Source organism: Sylvia atricapilla, chromosome 3, assembly GCF_009819655.1.
Source record: "Sylvia atricapilla isolate bSylAtr1 chromosome 3, bSylAtr1.pri, whole genome shotgun sequence".
NCBI classification, from domain to species: Eukaryota; Metazoa; Chordata; class Aves; order Passeriformes; family Sylviidae; genus Sylvia; species Sylvia atricapilla.
Genome location: NC_089142.1, coordinates 10,939,003 through 10,959,221, shown reverse-complemented (window position 1 = coordinate 10,959,221; position 20,219 = coordinate 10,939,003). Strand labels below are relative to the sequence as shown.

Genomic DNA, 20,219 nt, shown 5'->3' with positions numbered 1-20,219 from the left:
TGTGCATTAGAGAAACTGATATCCTGGACTTCAAGAAACTGTGCTATGTCATTGTATGATTAATTTGTATTTTAAACTAATTTTATGTGTTTGACATATAGCAACAAAAGTGATACTTTGTATGCATACAACTAAAATGAGGTTGAATGATTGTAGTAGTTAAGGAAATTGATTAAACACCTAAATTCTGTTGAGAGTAAATCTTAACATGAGAATTTGGTTTAAAAGCAACCTGGAATTGAAGAGCTGCCTTGTTTTAAAACAGAATTAGAATATAAAGGAGTGCACCCTTCAAAGGCAGGCTTGCTGTTCAGGCAGACTGTGGTGTTAAATGTGAAAGACACAGTGGCTTAGCTCCTCAAGTGTCCTAAACAGATCTCCAAGCACTGGTAGGTCATCTAGTCTGATTTATTCAAAGGAGCATTTTAATTTATCTGAGTATACAGTAGTGTCAAAAGCAGAAAGAAATACAAAACATTACAGATTGTATTTGATTTTTATGTTCTAATATTTGGAGAAAAGAGAGAAAATAAATAAGCATGAGAGTTTGTACTGTAAGACATTGCAAGAATAAATTGGTATTGTGAGGGGGAAAGCATATGAGTATATGCTAAAGGCCTCGTATAAAACTGGCAAGGTATGAAAACAGAAGAAAATGACTGGTAATGGGGTATGGAGAGTGATGCTGTGTAAGTAAAGTTACGTAAGACAAAGAATTATACCTTCTAGTGGGTGTATGTTTTTCAACTGGCATGCATTTTTATAGGTAGTGCTAGTCACACAATACCGAAATGGGCACAGTGCAGATACACACTGGTGTGTTTCTGCACGGTCAGTGTTAGAAATGGCCCAACATTTGTTTAAAAGGGAGATTCAGAAGTCATCCTGTTGCGAGCTTAGTAACAAGTTGCTCCAATCCCTTTTAAGGGCTCTGTGATTGCCTGAAGTAGAAAGTTTGGTTCTGTGCCTACCTTAAGTAACAAGTTGATCAGAAATGTAACAATTTTCAGCTGCATGTGGATATCCCTGGCCAAGAATGAAGTGCACCATCTTGAGCCAGGTGTGCTCCTTGGGTGGAGCTACTCCCTAAGCATCCATGGGCAGAATAAAGTAATGCCTTCTTCTTAATACTACATTGCTGTTTTCTTCCCAAATTTCAGTGCCAATCACTGCTGATTCCGTGCTCAGGGAAGTTCCCACCAGCATTGGATTAAAGCAGTAAGGCAGTATGCTGGCTGGATGTTAAGAATGGCTGCAACCTGTGAGCAACCACGGCAGCAATACAATTATTTTTTTTTCGTGAACTCAAACTTGGATTTCCCAAGCCAGACATTCTGGGTATTCACCCTTCTAGTATCATCTTGAAATGCAAGGAAAGTTTAAATTCTGTTGTCATTGTAAATATTCCTCAAATAGCTTTGTGATACTTCTGTTTGAACAGAAGATTTTAATATGAATCCTACCTCAAATCAGGAAGTATTTCCCTTAAGAATCCTGTGGTTTGTTTTTGAATAAAACTTGGATTGTGTTTATGTAAGGCATATGTGAGACTTGGAAATGAATATTTTTTTCTTTTTTTTTCTTTTCCTCAACTAAGTTTGTTTTTGTTTGTGTTCAGCTTATTAGTAATGCAGCTGTTCAGTCCAAAGAAGGTATTTGGTAATAAACCATCTGTGAACTAGAGTCACTATACTTGGAAGACTTGGTTGCGTGTGTTCTTGGCTCATAAAAGTAAAACTGATAATGGCAAATATATTTGTCTTCTGAACCTCTTAGTCATAATACTTCACGTCATATTCTGAAGCTGTTTTATTTTGTTTGGCCTTCACAGTTAAAATCTATCTTCTAACAATAAGGAAGCTGAAACAATGGGAGTGACTTATCTATGGCAAATCCTTGAGCCTGTGAGACAACCTGTCAACCTGAGTAGTCTCAGAGGGAAGACACTTGCTGTTGATTTAAGTTTGTGGGTTTGTGAAGCACAGACCGTTAAAAAGATGGCTGGAGTAGTCACCAAGCCCCATCTCAGGTATGGTATCCATGTAAATTATTTAAGCCAGAAGCCTTGGAGTGTATAATTTAAATGTTACTTATTCAATAGACTTCTAAGAGTAGCTCTGAAATTCATATGAGTGGTGTTTTGATTCAGTTACCACTTATGCTACGTATATAAAGGGTTTGAAGTTAATGCTAAGTAGACCTCCATGGTGAATTGAGTGTGTTTAAATCATTCTTCAGGCCTTTGAACAAACTTGAAGAATGTGTATATATTTTTAATTTAAATGACTTACCTAAGGAATGACTGTGTCTAAGCATCTATAATTTCAAAGCACTGTTTTCTACAAACAGTGCTGACAAAAATGAAAATGTGCACAAATTTTCATCAGTGCTTGTTATTGGTTATCAGTGCAGAGTTACTTAATTACTTAATACTTAATATTAGTTATAACATTAAGTAACTAAGTAACTTAGTTAAATAGTAAATATATTATAGTATATTAAGTTACTTAATATACTATACTATAATATACTTAGTTACTTAATACTGAGTTACTTAATGGTGTTATACACTCCTGTGACTTTTGTTGAGTTCAGCATGATATGAAACATCAGCATGATACAAAATCTCAGCATTTTCTGAGGATAATATCTTAAAATGTTATATACTTACAAGCCCAAATGGATAATTAACTATAAAACTGGCAGCATGACCAAAGTCGTGACATCAATCTGGTAGGATGTCCTGTGTGCAGTAGAATGGAAGCATCAGGCCAGATCTCCAAAGCAAGGCAAAGGGTTTAAAAGATTTCTACCAAAAAATATGTTCTACCGATTTTCATACAGTTGAACATTAAAATTTTTTTGAGAATTTGTATTTTCAAGTAACTTATCGTATGGATCGATTTTTTTACATCATTTGTGAAAGTAGAACTAACCTCAAAAGACATACTTACTGTTTTTTGCCAGTAGTAACTGTACAAAATTAAATCTAGCATAATGGTCTATTCATGTCAGTCAATATTTGAGCTTCTCCTTTTGAAAGATTGATACTGGAATAACTGGTAAAAGTATATGCTGTTTGATATGACTGCTGTTGATTTTACTGTTCTAGTCCAAATATTTACTACTGTAGCCTTGTAAAATTCCACTCCTCAATGGTGCTGATTTGCATATGAAATGCACATGGTAGTGGTATCTATAAGTCGGTCCAATACCACAGCATTCAGTCACTCTGGGTGTACCTGCATTGATAGATTTGGGGTTAATATTTGATATAAACAAATACGTGTTTGGAGGCAGATTTTGGATATTGAATATATTTTTATTAAGCCTTTTAAGTTTGCTTACATCTTTACACCCATAAAAGATCTTTCCTGTCCTTATCTGGGATTTTTTGGGGAATTTTGTAAAGCTGCTACAATTTCATTGTATGACAATTTCAGCCAAAGACAGGAATATAGATCAAAGGTTGTTTAGCTTATGGGCAAGAGAATCATTAGAGTTAAATACTAATGCTACAATTTTTCCAGTGGTAGGGTCAGGAAAATATAAGGGATATAAGTGTGAAAAACGAGATTCACTTCTTTGGTAGATTTTAAGAAATAGGTTTTAATAAAAGATAAGACAATTAGGAGATAAGGAAAAAAAGCAAAGTACGGCCGGCTGTGTGACTTTGCATTTAGCCAAGTCCACAAATTGCTATTTCACGGGCTTTCTTTAAATACCCTTTCTGTTGTATCAGTCTGTTGAATATTCATATTTTTCCATAAACTAGTTTCCATATTCCAGGGACTGTTTTGCATGGCCCCTCCTTGGGTCTGCCTTTTTAGAGCTTGTTTGTTTCTTGGCTGCGTCTTCATTATCACCTCCAGCTTGGGCCTTGGTCCCTGCTTTCTTCAGATGGGAGATGCTGATAGTTGGTGTATCAATAGCAGAGTCTTCTTCACATGTTCACTGGATGTTATCCCGGCCAAAGAGACAGTTTAAGCATACTATATCACTACTACCACTATGCCTAATTTTCTTTACTAACAGCAGAAATAAAAACTTATATCCTTACCACAAAGTTATTAATCATATAGCACACATCTTGTGAAAAGCCAACTTTCTGATAGTCATTTATAACATAAGGAAGATGTCTGAAGAAATCAGTCTTCACAAATAGTTCAGCTTATGGAGCACTTTGCTTTATTGCAGAAACCTTTTTTTTCGGTTCTCTTTCTTTACATCAATGGGAATTAAACTAGTGTTTGTCATGGAAGGAGAGGCCCCCCGGTTGAAAGCAGACACCATGAGCAAGAGGAATGAGATGCGCTATGGGCCTTCAAAGAAACCTGGAGCTGTAAGAACAGGGAGATCTTTATTTAAAGCCATGTTAAAAGAGGTGAGTAACTGAGTGTTAGAGTGTTTTTAATGTGATAGAAATCTTAACCAAATTAAATGCAGGAACTTAAAATAATTGGTAGTTTTTGCTCCAGCCCAGCCTGAAAGGCCAGGTAACTGAGAATCTTGTTATTAGATTCCTTTGGGGTGGATTAGGGTGGAATGGACTGAATGACTGATGTGTACATCTTTCACACCTGAGCCAGTTGTCTAAGTTGGCAAGATAAAAAGCATTATTTCATCTCACAGAATCTATTGATTGCTGGCCTCGCCCAGCCCAAAAACCAACTTGTTTGCTAAACAAAGGCTAGTTTATTGTATCATCCTCTCATGGTGGGTGTGCACCCCCTCTGTCATAGGGATGGAGGTTTTACCAACACACCCAGAAATTCTCCTCCTCTTCCAGCTGGGGGTGAAAACCTGGCCTCAGCAAAGCACCTGCTGCTTTTTTTAAGTGGCCAATTGTTTCAGTCATTAACCCCTAACATTTCAGTCTCTCACAGTTTATACACAACAAATGTAGACAGTATTTGGAGGTTTGAAGGAACGTGCACCTTTGAAGTCAGACCTTACAGCATCTGTTATAGAAGAGAAGTAGTGTCAGAATAATTCTCTCATTTATATGTTCCTGTGCATGTTGTGCTGTTGTGATTGACAACTGTAACTGAGCATTTATTGTAAAATTTATCTTTGGTGTTCTTTTATAGTGTTAGTATCGGTTATTTGTATCCTCGAGCCCCCATTAACCAGTTTTGTCTATTCAAAATTTTATGAAGTAGAATTTATGGACACTCAGGGCTTCACTGGACTATACACACCAATTCATGTTTTATTCTTAAATTCTAAAATAAAATATTTTCTCTGAAGTTTTAAGTATGTATTGGTGTGTCTTGTACAGTGGTCCAGTCTTGTTAGGATGACAGCATTGTACTTTTCTGCTTGATATTCTTGGGGGCTTTAGCACCTGTTGGAAGATGTCTGTTCTGGCTCAGCATTACTGCTTGAGTAAACAGCATTACCTCACAAAGATAAATACTCCTTTGTTACTATTTAGGATGTCTGAAAACATCCTAAATACCTATTTAAAGTGTAAAGATTTTTGTGAAGGTGTGGCCATTAATCATGCTGTGTTCAGGTCTTGTGATTAATACTTAGCTCTTTGTAGATACTTACTTTTCATTGTTACAGGAAATTGTTTTTTGTTAAAGTAGTGCTTTCATTGATGTAGTGTTATATGGCAGAGCAACAGTACTGGTTTTTATATGCACTTGTGTCTGAGAAACTGCATGCTAATAATTGAATTTAATAGCTCAGCATTCAACCTCTTTCCTTCTGTATTCCTTCTTTTAGTGTCTTGAACTGCTGGAGTGTTTAGGTGTCCCTTGGGTTCAAGCAGCTGGAGAAGCAGAGGCTATGTGTGCCTACCTAAATGCTAGAGGGCTTGTTGATGGCTGCATTACCAATGATGGAGATGCTTTCTTGTATGGCGCTGAAACCGTTTATAGGAATTTTGCCATGAACGCTAAGGTAACGTCCTCACCCTGTTCCCACCCTTTCTATAGAGTCTTTACAGAAATGTAAGTAAAATAAGGGACTTGAAAAAAAATTTGTATGTTGTTAAACTTACCTTGTAGTGGTTGGAGTTGTTTAAAATTGTATGTTTAAGACAGGAGCATTTTACATGTTCACTGGTAATTTTTGTTTTAGCTGTGAGAGGAAAACTATTGAGAACAGGGTAATACTGCCTGTGTTTGTAGTACCCTGTGATGTCTCATATAAACCTAAATAGTGTTATAAATGATTAGAAGCCAATTCAAAATAACAGAGTTTATTTAGCAAATTTCCAAAACCACATTAAAAAGCCACAATAAAATTGGACAACATCAATTGAATGCTGGATGGGCAGAGTGACATCAACAACGGTACCATCCAACCTTGGGTCTTGGTGTAGGGTTTTTATACAGTTTATTTATCCTGAGGCTAAGTCCATTGAAAGTCCAAATATTCATGTATTTCTTTAATTCTAAGCGAGATCTTGAAAGGGGTTCCTTTCAAGTATGAAAGTCTGAAAGTATGAGAAAGCGATTCAGGAGCCTTCCTGGATCTCAGTCTTTGGGGTGCTGATTTGATCATCCCCTGGATCCCCATCAAGATTGATATCACATGTCAAGCAGCTGTGAAGTGGAGGCCCATCCCTGATGAATGGGCCATCTCCAGTCCAGCCATGTCATTTCTGTCGCAAATGTTGTGGTTTCACAGCTTGCACCACAGGTCTTGTAATCTCAGAGATGCCCTGGAGTAGCTTTTTAATAGACCAAATATTTGATACACGAATTTATCCATTACATTTACCACAAACTGAAGTGTTCGTTTGTTAAAGAGTACCATTTTCCAGAACTGGTGAAAGGCTACCCCAGTTTTCTATAGCTTTAAATATTCACCTGAAAGACTTGTTGAGAAAATACTTGAGAGATATGAGAAAATAAATAGAACAAAAGAAGTGCACTACACATAATTCTCTCTTTAAAAAAATAATTAGGGTCAATGGAAGCTTATTTGCTTTGGTGATGCCATGTTTGAATTCTTCCTTGATTATAGAAGAATGTATCAAAGAAGGATGTTGGGACAGCAGGCAGCTCTTCAAAATGCTGTTTATTGTATCAAAGATGTTACAGCATTCCTGGGTCCTGGGTGACAGAGCCATGCCTAAAGTTGCCGGCTTCAGCTTTGGCATGCCTGAAGCCACTTTAGCTCTGGTTACAATGCATTATATAGTTTTCTTTACTGAGTATCTTAATACATAAAAAAACATCAGCATCATACACAATGCCTTTACATTTACCTATAGCCTATCACAACTATTATTGTTACCATCTTATGGTTAGTACTATCCAATCACATCAAGTTTGTATGTTGCATTTTAAGTGTAAAGTTGTTTTTCAGTTTTCTTGCAGTGGAAAATTCTTAGACTTTTTTTCTACGAGGTAAAAACATGTTTTTGTTTGCCTAGGTTTTTCTCTTTACTTGGTAAAAGCATGATTTTGTTTGTAGATGACTTATCCTTTGCTCTTAACCATAAAAGTTTTCTTCCAACTCATCTCAACCTTTGTTTAGTAAGAACTAACTGAGTAATCTCTAACTTAAACATTTTTTTATTCTTCTATATCAAAGCTTGCTTTCATTTCTAATGAACCTTCTGCTAAGCATTCATATATCTGTAAGACTTTCCTGTTAAATTTTCATCTTCTCCAACACTTGACCTGATTCTTTCATTTGGCTTCCTTGTATTTATCACCAACAATGAAGGCAAGCTCAATCTTTCAGGTGTACTTAGTTACATGCGTAAGTCAGCATAAAAAATAATTTGTGAGTGTGCGTGTGTTCTAGCAAAATAGATCACTTTGATTTGTTGGCTTTTTGGGGGATTTTTTTTGTCAAGATTGAGGAAGAAGGCAGTGGCTTATGTTTTAATTCATGTTAATCTTGATTCCATTTTGTATCTGAGTCCCTTTAGCTTTCAAATATTCCTTTAGCTTATGCCTAGTATGTTAGGTAACATTTTTATTCTTTTTCTTTTATTTTACTTAAGTAGTACATTGAGATGTTTACATGTATTTTAAAAACTTCACTTCCTGAAATGACTTGCACAGCCACTAGAATTTGATAACGTTAGTTTTGCCACATTTTTCTACAGATAATAAACAATAAAACCACCTACAATTGTAGAATATACTGAGTGGGAAGGGACACATCAGGATCATTGAGTCCAGCTCCTGGCCCTGCACAGGACACCTCAAGAGTCGCACCATGTGCCTGAGAGCATTATCCAAACACTTTTTGAACTCTGTCAGGTGTACCTTGGTGCTGTGACCACTTCTCTGGGGAGCCTGTTCCAGTGCCCAAGTACCCTTTGGGTGAAACATGTTTTCCTGATACTCAACCCAAACCTCCCCTGACACAGCTTCATGCTGCTTCCTTGAGTCCTGTCACTGGTCACCAGAGTGAAAAGATCAGAGATCAGTGTGTGCCCCTCTCCTTCCCCTTGGGAGGATGTTGCAGGCTGCAGTGAGGTCACCCCTCAGTCTCCTCCAGGCTGAACAAACCAAGTGACCTCAGCTACTCCTCACAGGGCTTCCCCTCAAGGCCTTCAGCATCTTTCTTGCCTCTTTTGGATGCTCTCTATTGGCTTAATATTTTTAATATTGTGACACCCAAACCTGCCCCCAGCACTGGAGGTGAGGCTGCCCCAGTGCAGAGCAGAGCAGGACAATCCCCTTTTGCCTGGCTGGCCATGCTGTCCCTGATGTCCCCAGGATAGGGCTGGCCCTCCTGGATGCCAGGACACTGCTGGCTCATGTTCAGTTTGCCACCAGCCAGGACCCCCAGGTCCCTTTCTGCAGCGCTGCTCTCCAGTCTGTGCACACAGCCAGGGTTGCCCCATCCCAGGTGCAGAACCCAGCACTTCCCCTTGTTAAACTCCATAGGATTGGTGAATGTGCATCTCTCTAGTTTGTCTCTCTGCCCTTCAGGGAGTAAACAACTCCTCACAGTTTAGTGTTGTTGGTAAACTTACTTAGTACTCCTTCCAGTCCTGAAATGGAATTAACCCTTTTGCTATTGAGTTCAGGCTGTTAATGAAGATGTTGAGAAGTGGGCTGAGGATAGGAGCCCTGTGGAGCTCCTCTAGTGGGAGGTTGCCAGATTGATTAAACCTCATCTACTGTAACTCTTTGTGCCTGACCTGTGAGCCAGTTGCTCACCCGTCATGTAACATGGTTATCCAGCTGTGTGCTGGACCTCTAAGCTTATTTTAGTTTCTTTCAACAGTTGGTGCCCATACTTGAAGTTCCAGAACTGTAGTTGTTCATGTGGTGTCCATGCATGACATTATAAATTTTAATGGCAGTTTATTTTTTTCTATATGATCTCTCTTTCGGGGTCGACCCCTTTCCTACTGGGTGTGGGTGAATAGGGGTGAGCAAGCAATCCCAACTGAATGCGACTCAGGGCAGTTCCTTCCCTCTAACAGATGTAGCAGAAATAATATGCAATAAATTTCTCTTGCAGGATCCACATCTTGACAGTTACACAATGTCCTCTATTAAAGAGAAACTCGGTTGTGGCAGAGAGTCTTTGATTGGGCTAGCAGTTCTTCTGGGCTGTGATTATCTTCCAAAGGTAAACAATATAACAATATAATTATTTTTTATTTGGTGCTTACACTGTCTTGAAAAACAACAAAGTGTATCAATGGAGATGTGCATATGCAAAGCTTATGCAATGCATGATTACTGAGATTCAGTAGATGTGTAATAAGTTACTGTAAATTCTATTTGTAAAAGGCTAAATATATTCAGGATTGTTCATGAACATTAGTCTTTCTTAGACTGCTTTGTGTTGTTCCAAACCTTTTCTATAATGGAGGTTGAAGGCAAAAGTTTAGATGCTGATTACATTGAGCCAAGGTGTGAGAACTCCATTGTTTATGAGGATTCTTTGTAACAAGTCACATACAAGAGCATCCCTGGCAGAGGAACGGTGGAAAGTGAGAAAAAAATGACTCTGTCTGTGCTCTGTGGAAGACCTAGTAGTGATAGTTTTGAGCTGTAGCTATTAGTAGAGGCAATTCTAGATGCAGTTTGGATGTATTCCTATTCCATTGTTTGTAAATATATAATTTACAAAGAATTAGAAGTGATCTATTTGGAAGAAGTCATTTCTTTGAAAGTCTATCTAATTAATTGAGAGGAATCTCACTTATTGGTACTTCATTTTTTTATTTCCTTTAAACTCTTGAGTTCTTTTTTGAGACTTTGAACAGCCATTGTAATGGCTATTTGAAAGGGAAAAGAAGTGGGATGAAACTTGATTTCCATACAGTTCATCATGTAGTGGCTTCAGGCAAAGGTTGCTACCATTCAGGCTTGGAGTGGATATCTAGTTATTCTTAAATAATTGTCCTTCAATTTGATAAAACTGTCCATTAAATAACTGATAGTGCTGGAAAAAACAAACCTTTCATTATTTTGGTTTTGGTCGTTTTTGTGGGGTTTTTTTGTTTATGTTTTGTTTTTTGGTTTTTTGTTTGTTTGTTTGGGTTTTTTTTTTTGTTTTGTTTTGTTTTTTTAATTTTGTTTCTGCTACAGGAATCTTTAAATAGTTTGTTTTTACTGTGTTAAGAGAGAGAGTGAAAAAAGCAGTGGATAATCAGTGGTTATTTTACCAAAGCAGCTCCTGGAATGTCAAGGTTCTTACATAGTCCTAAAGTGCCACAATAGGTCCTTTGAGTTTTTGCAGCTCAGCAAAGTAGATGAACACAGAAACTTTTAAAGAAAGCTCAATTACAGGAGTGCATTGGGAATGAAGATTGGCAGAACAGGTAAATGAGAATACCATGCTATAATTGCACTTGAATTGTTGAAAATACATCAAAATAATGCTTTCCTTGCAGAAACTGAATATCTGACTTTACTTGGATGTCTGACTGTAGTCCAACAACGACTTGGTTTGAAATGTAGATTTGTTTTATATGGTTGTGTGTATTCAATTGTGCCATTACAGCTGAATAAATATGTATTTCTTTGTAATGATGCTGTAGAAAGTACACTCAATGCAATCTTTATAATCAGATGTATTGATTTTTGGCGCAGTAGGGTAAAGATGGAAAGAACTGGAAAGCAATATGTCTGTCTTAAATCATGGACTGATACAATAGTTTGGGTCAGAAGGGACCTGTGTTCCTAAGTTCCTTTAGTCCAACCCCCCTGCAGTGAGGGACATCTTCAATTAAACCAGGTCACTTAGAGCCCCTTTCCAACCTGACCTTGAATATTTCTGGAATGGGGCAGCTACCAACTCTCTTGGCAACCTGTGCCAGTGTTTCACTACTTCATTGTAACTTCTCTATTCTGAACTCCTTTAGTTTATTATTGCTTTCTACTTACTTCTTTGCCTTGTTTTATCTGAGGTGCTGTTGAGCATAAGAACAGCTTGTGTCTTACACTGGCAGTACAGCTGTAATTTGTCACCTTCTCTGCCCTTAAACTTGGTCAAAAATATATTTCTCAATTTATTCTCAACATCTGGAATCACTTCTTGTCATTTCTCTACACTATGTAATAAAGATTTTTTTGTGAAAATATGAATATTTTGTTTTTAACTAAGTAATATTTCATGTTTCTCTATAGGGGGTTCCAGGAGTTGGAAGGAACAAGCTTTAAAGTTAATTGAGACTCTGAGAGGTCAAAACTACTGCAAAGGTAAAATGGAAATTTATGTAAGTGCTTTTATATTTAAAGACTTAATCTGTAATTCAGCTCCAAGACAATATTTAGGGAGGATATTGCCACATTCCTTACCTTGTATGGAATGCTAAAGAAATTGGGTTTTTGCTAGGCAAGTCTCTTATTTGTTTTAAACATTAGCTGACTCCTACCTCTTGAGCTAGCAGGTATAAATTGATACACTGGAGTGAAAGTTGTAGAGACTGTTAAGACTTGCTGATTTTTAATTGAGTGGTGGATTAGGATTTGAAATACCAAGTGCTTTCTATGTTGTTATCTTAATGTGTGTGTCAGTGCTAGAAATCCAACGTGGTGTACTGCAAAAGAACCCTGTTTCATAAGCTGAAAAACTGTTCCTTGGATAAATGCTTGAGAAGCATAAAGAGATTATTTTCAGTGGTTTAAGTGAAAGCTAAAAATATTTCTTTATCCTTTTAACATTATCCTTTTAGGTTTGAGCAGTGGAAGGAACAATTTCAGCATGATGATAATCCACCTTTGGTCATTAAAAGAGAAATTCACTGTTCAGAGTGCCATCATCCAGGTCAGTGTGAAAAGTGCTGAGCTGTACTTTTAGCCAAAAATGCTTACTTTTATTGTAGGGTGATGGGTTTTGTTATATTGAGTTATGGGTTTTTTCCTACTAGCATTGAAAATGCTTTTCAGTTTCCATTCTCATATTTTCAATATTGTGTACCTGTACTCTTTTTATATAAACACTCTTAAGGCTCAAGACTAATTTTCTTCAAATGTGGAGCTAGTTGACAGCAGATGGAATGTTACCACAATGCTGTTGTGGGATCCCTGGTATTTGCCTTTTTAACATGATCAGTAAAGACAGCATGTTATGCTCTAGACTGCCCAGCAACTATTTCTTTAGTTGCTTGAATTAGTCCTGCATCAAGAGGACAAAAATCTCATCATTGGTGAGGTTTGCAGCAGTGTTTTCTCAAAAAGAAATTAATCCCAAGTACCCTGATTTTGCTATCCTGTTTGATCAGTGAACTCATTCAAATGCATCATTTGGCAAAGGAAAACTTGATTCAAATATATTACTTAAATGTTTTTTCCAGATTATTGCTCATTACTCCTGTAGTTATTAGATAATAAGCTTCCAGATTAAGATCTGAAACTGTTGAGGGAAAAAGTCTTCAGAAAAATGGGAGCCTGCATGCCACCTTCAGTTTTTACTGATCCAGAAATGCAGCTAAGGCGCTCAGATCTGCTTACAGCTGCTGTTCACGTCACATTCATATGTGTTCTGAGCTTTGTATTTGTAATATTGCCTTTATAGATTTGGAGATTTTGGGAACCCCTTTTCTCCTCACTTTGTGTGTCTGTTGCTGTAGGATCTTACAAGGAACATGAGCACAATGGATGTAAATTCTGTGAAAGTGTGAGATGCTGCAAACCCAGTGACTCCAAACACTGCTGCCCTTGTGCATGGCATCGGTGGGAGCGAGTGAAACAAGCAAATGCAGTGGAGGACAGTATCAGAAAGTAGGAATGGCCTGGAAATTTACCTGCTTTTCTCTGCATTCCTATGCAGGGTGAACATTTGGATTCTCCATTTTTTCCCATTTGTCCTCACCTAACACATTTGTTTTTACCTGCAGAAAAGCCAAGAGTTGTGCGGGCTTTCCATTCTCTGAGGTAACAAACAAGCCTACTTAATATCAATTGTTTTAATCAATTAGTTTGCATTTCAGCTTTTTGCCCTCTCTTAAACTGTCTCTTTTATGTTTTATCTCAAGGTTATCCAAGAGTTTCTTGTAAACAAGAATAAATTGATCAGCATAAAGGAATGTCGAAGGCCAAATTTATTGTCCTTTCAGGTATATAACAAAATATTAACTATTCAGCTTTGCAGTCTTTTATTTATTACTAAGGAAGATGTCTGTGATAATTGTGATCTTCATTGGTAATTTTACTTGAAATAGGAATTAAAGAATCTTGCTACATCAAATTGAAGACTTTGGAAAAAATCAATTGCTGTAAATAGGTAGATAAGAAAGCAGAAGAAAGAGAAAGCTAATTTGTCATTGTTTTGTTTTTCATTGTCCAATATTGCTAGATGGGGGTGAGGGTATAAATATATGCACATTAGCATTGTTTTCCAGGAAGGCTTTTTACTTGCTTTTTATTGGCAAAATTAGATCTCTTACAATGTTTCATTTTTTTGTTTGATGACAATGTAAGTATTATGGATAGTAGAATAGACCGCAGTAAGCAATGTGGCTTAAAGAAAATCCATGTTCATTTTTCACATGTGAAATCTGTAACTTTCACAGCTCCTGGTAGAGCTGATGTGAATCTGACAAGGTGTTTAACAACTGTCTTATCCCTGCTGCTGCCACCACACAACTGTTCCCTTGGCTTGTCACTGACAGCTGATGGATGTGCCCTAGGAGGGATGGCTGTTCCCTCCCTCGGCAGTGAGGTATAAATGTATAATTATATTATGCACTCAAGATATTTTAAGTATTTAGCTCAGTCTCCCAACTACATAACTATATAAGCATGATAGCTAACAGAATAAAAAAAGTATTAAAGTCTGGTTTGTTTTTTTTTTATAATACAAACAGCTATTTGCTTCAGAGAAGATGGAATGGACCAAACATTATGCTTGTAAGAAGCTGCTGGCACTTCTGACACGTTATGATATGATCCAGAGAAAATCTGGGTACACAGACTCAAAACAACTGCAGGCAATACGGTAATGTAGCTTGATTTCTTGAACTTAATAACAGATAAAAAGCACAAGGTTTTTCTGAGAAAAAAAAAAAAAAAAAAGGAAATACGGTTTTATTCCATCTTTGTTTCAAGCTTTGTGCTTATTTTTGAATAAAGCTAAAAGTTCAGATCAGTGTGCCAATTCTACCAGTGCTGCACAGAATAATACATAGAGCAGTTTCATTCTGACTGGAAGTGCTTGTGTTCTCGTTCACTTGCTTTTTGTTTCTTTTCCTTGGATCTGCCTAGGTCCTCTGCTCAGGTTCTTAGCAGACGTTGAATTGAATTCTGTTTCTCAAAATAAGAGTTCAGGCTTAGAAATGAGCATCTGCAAATTCAGTCATAGTCTCTGATTGCTTATCAGACCTACCAACTGTCATTGTATTATGTGTCAACATTACTTTTCATTCAAGACTGCTACATTTAGGAATGTAAAAATGGCCAAGTATACTGTTACTAAAAATGAACATGCAGGGAAGAAAAGGCAAGATAAGTATGTAATTACTTTCTCCCAGAATAATTTCCTGCCATCCAGATTTCTGTTACTTAGGCATTTACTAAGCCAGAATTAGTATTTCCTTATTCTATCAGCCCTCAGTGTAATTAATTTTTTTAATGATCTAATCTTTTCTTAAACTTAACTTCTAGAATCTACAGTGTCTGTTGGCAAATCTGGACTTCACTTTGTGGAGAGAATTGTGACTTATTTTAACTTTATCTCATGGTTTTGTTTCCCAAATGAAACCCAAATTCTCCCTGCTTCCCTAATTCTTTTGTTAGAAGATTAGTACTTTTTCTGTGCTAGTCAAGGGGCACAGGAGGATAATCAATAGCAGTGTGATAGTATCACTTCTGGGTTGATGTGTCATAGTCTTGAATTAGTACTTCCAGAGCTGCTGATTTTATTCAGTGTTATCTTTCAAAAGATTGTGTTGGAAAATGCTTTTTAAATAGATTGGCAAGATAAATTACCAGCTTTACCTTGATGAATGAATTCATTAACGTTCCCTGTTTATAACACTTTCTGGAGTTTCAAGAGTTTAAAAGACAGATGGTGTGTGCTCTCAAAGATATTTTTTGTTAACAAGTGTTTAAAAATGCAGTAATGTTTCAGCATAGGAAACTAGGGTGTTGATAGTCTTTTTAGAAAAATCTCATAGTGATTGACAGTCCCTGCTCAGTTCAAGTTCTCTCTCTCCTTATGCTCTCACACAAAGGATATAAATGACCCTGTCTGGTCAGTCAGACAGAATTCAGACTGTCCAGGACAACAGCCTTATCTGGCATTAGTATCTTAAAATCATAGAACCATTTAGTATGGAGAAGTCCAACCGTTAACCTGGCAGTGACAAGTCCACCATTTAAACATGTCCCTCAGTTTCACATCTACACATCTTTTAAATCAAATATCTCCAGGGATGGTGGCTCAGCCACTTCCCTGGACAGTTTGTTCCAATGCTTGACAACCTTTTCTGTGAAGAAATTTTTCTGATATTCAAGCTGGTCCTCCCCTGGTACAGCTTGAGGCCATTTCCTTTCCTTCTTATCACTTGTTACTTAGGAGAAGAGACTGACCCCTCACTGGCTGCAGCCTCCTTTCATGCAGTTGCAGAGAGCCATGAGGTCCTTCCTGGTCTAAACATCCCCAGCTTCCTCAGCTGCTCCTTTCACACTTGTGCTCCACATCTTCATCAGCTCCACTGCCCTTGTCTGGACATGCTCCAGCACATGCAGTATCACCCATTGTGCTGAGGGGCTCAGAAATAGACACAGGTTTTGAGGTGCAGCCTCACCACTGCTGAGTGCAGGTGGGCGATCACTGCCGTGGTCCTGCTGGCCACTTTATTGCTGTTACAGGCCAGGTTCCATTGGCCTTCTTGACCACCTGGGCACACTCTGGCTCATGTTCAGCTGCAGTTGACCAACACCTCCAGGTTGTTTTGCTCTTGACCACTTTCCAGCTGCTCTTCTCTAGCCTGTAGCACTGCAGGGGTTGTTGTGACCCAGGGGCAGGGCCTGGCATTTGGCCTCATTGAACCTCATACAATTGTCCCTCAGCATCAGTCCAGCCTGTCCTGATCCCTCTGCAGAGCCTTCCTGCCCTCCAGCAGATCAACACTCATGCTCAACTTGTGTGTGAACTGAATGAGAGTGCACTTGATCCCCTCATCCAGAGCATTGATAAAGGCATTGAACAGAGCTGGCCCTGGTACTGAGCCCTGGAGAGCCCCATCAGTTACCCCAGCTGGATGTAACTCCACTCACCACCACTCTCTGGGCACTGACCATCCAGACTATCTTTAACCCAGTGCACCTAACCCAGCCATGAGCAGTCAGTTTCCTCAAGAGAAAGCTGTGGGAAATGGCATCAAAGGTTTTACTAAAGGCTAGGCAGAGAACATCCATAGCCTTTCCCTCATCCCCTTGTGTGGGTCACCCTGTTGAAGAAGGAGATCAGGCTGGTCAAGCAGGACCTGTCTTTGGGGCAGGATGTTTGTAGGAGACTGCATTATGTTTGTCTGTTACAGAAGAGCTTTTTTATTTTGCGTAAATGCTTTTCCGAGTGTCAAAAATGTTTCAGTGCTCAAACCTATACTCCAAATTTTACTGTATACAGAGTAGTGTATTTTTAAAACATTTTTTAAATTTCTTTATAAGGTGTAATAACTTCAATTTTATGAGAAAATTCTTTTTCTCTGAATCATTCCAAATTAGAACATTTTAGATTTAAGTCATTTAATGGACTTTCTGTTTTACAGGATTGTTAAGACACGTGTTAAAAATGGAATTCCTTGCTTTGAAATTGAATGGCAAAAACCAGGTGGGTCTGGTTTCTATGTACATTATGGAGCAAAGCAGTTCATAGAAAAAGTTCATATAAATCAAGCTTTAAAGAGGAGAAGAATCTGGCAACACTCTGAGGCAGTGGAATGTGAGTGAGACTGGAAACTGTTCTGTGGAAATAACAGGAAGTGTGCATCAAGTTTCACACACACTGAAATTAAAAACAATACTTTAAAGAAAAAATACCTAGAAAGCAAGGGACTCAGTCTTCAGCCACTTTTTCTGGTACATGTTAATAAGACCTGAACTGTGTATTTCATACCTTATTTCACTATGTACCTGAAACTGTCGCTATTTACTATCCATGCTGCCAGACTCCTCCCCTGTAGTATGTCCATTTGTGCCAGGAGACTGGCTGGAAGAACACAACTTTACTTGTAGATAAATCTCAAATGTCTTACTATTGACTTTTTATGTACCTTCTTCGTACTCAAATCTTTCCTGTTTGGTTTTTCATTCCCTACTTTGACATGTGTATGTTCATATCAAAAGTACATTCATTATTTTTTCAGAACATTATGTTGATCCAGAAGATGAGCCTGTGGAGTTGTTTGTAGTCACAGTAGAAGAAGAGTCTTTGTTTCAGGCTGCTTATCCTGATGTTGTTGCCCTCTATCAAGTGGAAAAGTCAGAAGTTCTTCAGAAGAAACAGAAAAGTAAGTCCAGAAGCTTATTTCTTATGTACATTTATGTGAATTTATGTATCTGGCCAGAATGCAAAAAAGAAAAAAAAAAATTTTCAGTATTGAACAATATCATGCCAAAACAAGATGAGGTCGTGATGCCTCGCAGGGACTGTGCTTCAATCTTACTGTTCTATATTTTTGCACTAAGAAATATGAACTTTGATTTATATGCTATTCAAAGTGCACTTTTTATTATTTTTCTTTTCAGAAAAGAAAGACAGACCAGAAGAAAAGGAATTACCAAATTCTTATGATGAAGTTACGAGTCTTCTGTCTCAAATTAGTTTAAAGCCTATATACAGAATTCTTCCTGTGCAACACTCCATGTCAGACACAAAAGCTCCCCCAGAAGATCAGACACAGCAGAGAAGTACTGGATCAAAAGATGTAGCATTACCTTCAGCTTCCTGCATGACAGCAGTTCACATGTCAGCATCAGCAACTGCTCTTGCTGGCTCATCTGTGTCCTCACAATGCACGAAGTATTCCGGGATAGCATCCTCTTCCTCTGTACCAACTGGTCTGCAACTGAGCAGTGCTGATAGGGAAAGAACCTCCTTCAGCACTTTACCAGCCCATGGAGGGGAAGACCATGATCCAGCAGCTGACTTAACCACGTGCATAAAACACTCACATCCACTACGCCGTGAAACAGTAAGAAATAGCTCAGAATATTCTGATGTTACACAGTCTGATAGGCATTCTGATAGTGAAGATGATTTGTTCTCAAATGATGCTATGGGACAACTGCAGGAGTGGTCTTTGAGCCAGCGAATACTTAAGAAGGCTCCCATTCCATCACAGCTTTTGTCTGAAGATGTAGTGCCACTGGAGTCGCTGAATTGTTTTAAACAAACCAAAGAAACACTGAATCCTGATAGAAATCATGTCTCTTCCTCATGCCAGTTAAATAACCTAGTGAAGGAAAGTAAAAATGTTCTATCAGAAAACTCTGCAAGTGAATCCTGCGTGCATATCTATCAAGATGTGTGCCAAAAAGCTGACACCCTGGCTGAAATGGTGCAAAAAGACCCTTATGTTAGTGGTTCAGCGTCTCTAGCCTTCAGTGGGCAAACAACAAAGTCACTTCATCCTGGGTGTGAGATGCTTCCAGCATCTCAAAAGCCAGCAGATGCAACTGGATGTCACATTAAAGAAGCTTCTATTGAAACTACTTGGAAAGCTTCTTTTAAAAAGAGTGTCTGTCAGAACAGATGCTCTTCTAGTGAAGACAGTGATGATGGGCACATGGATAAAATCCTGGTTTCTGAGCAGCAGAAAAGGCAGCTGAACCCTAGCCAGTTTAAAAATGTTTTACGAAGAAAAAGAGTAGTGTTGTTACTAGCAAAGGACAAACAGTGACTCAGCCCTTATAATTAAAGAGAAGAAGAAAACCACTGATTTAAAGAAAGCTCTTGATAGTTTCTCACTACAGGTGTCTCTAAAAACCATCCTCTGTAGAGGAAGTTAATTGTTCCCGAAGTCCAGAGCAACCAATTGAAAAGTTGAGTTCTGATCCCACACAGCAAGGCAAAAGTACAGTTCTAACTTATGCATCGGCAGACAGTCCCCTTCCCCTGTCTGAAAGACTGAAAAGAAGAATCAAAATCAATTAGGTTCTCCATAAAATAGATTGACAGCAATTAATTATCAGTTAACTATCAGTTAACTGTCAGTTCTTGAAGGCTTCCTTCTCAAGGTTTCTGCAGTATGCTCTATCAATCTTATGTGAACACAGTTTTGACGAATAGGAAGTGCTGAAGTCACTGGAGCTGAAGTTTGGAACTAAAATGTTAACTAAAGTACCAAACAATTATAGGCAAATACCAGTCATTCTGGGTGTGTTTACATTCTGAACTTGATATATAAGCATCAGGATACAGTATGCAAGCATGAGGGAGATTTATTTAAGAAAAGGTTTTTTTTCCCAACCAATTGTGCAGATTTTGTGTACATTTATTAGTACTGCTTATAAAAACACTTAGAATAGTGCCTGCAAAGTGATGCAGAATTTTTTAAACTGAAGTTTCCTCCTTTGGCTCCGATAACTTAATATTCAAGTTTTGAAATGAGTTTTGAAATGCTGTGTTCTGGTTGACCATCTTTGAAGGACCAAATAGAGACACACAGCACACAGGCTCACAGGGTAGCTAAATTTATATCTGCCATGCCCCATAGTAAACATTTCTTTGGGGGTGTGGCCTCTTCTCAAAGAGTGGGATATAAGCCATGTAAGTATACTCTGATGTTGTAGCTGTGATATCTAATATCTAAGGAAATTTGATTACTG

General features: G+C 38.0%; 1 protein-coding gene across 1 annotated transcript; it reads left to right on the top strand.

Moving 5' to 3' along the window:
* Window positions 1–1,295: 1,295 nt before the first annotated feature.
* On the top strand, window positions 1,296–19,917 carry GEN1 (GEN1 Holliday junction 5' flap endonuclease). The gene is given in 17 exon segments (XM_066314762.1): window positions 1,296–2,029; window positions 4,198–4,384; window positions 5,734–5,910; window positions 9,451–9,561; window positions 9,901–9,921; window positions 11,591–11,641; window positions 12,117–12,210; window positions 13,016–13,166; window positions 13,283–13,319; window positions 13,421–13,501; window positions 14,252–14,382; window positions 17,159–17,220; window positions 17,756–17,899; window positions 18,138–19,232; window positions 19,235–19,273; window positions 19,276–19,373; window positions 19,375–19,917. Coding segments are annotated over 17 exon segments (2,811 nt in total). The 5' UTR covers window positions 1,296–1,868; the 3' UTR covers window positions 19,546–19,917.
* The last annotated feature ends 302 nt before the right edge of the window (window positions 19,918–20,219 follow it).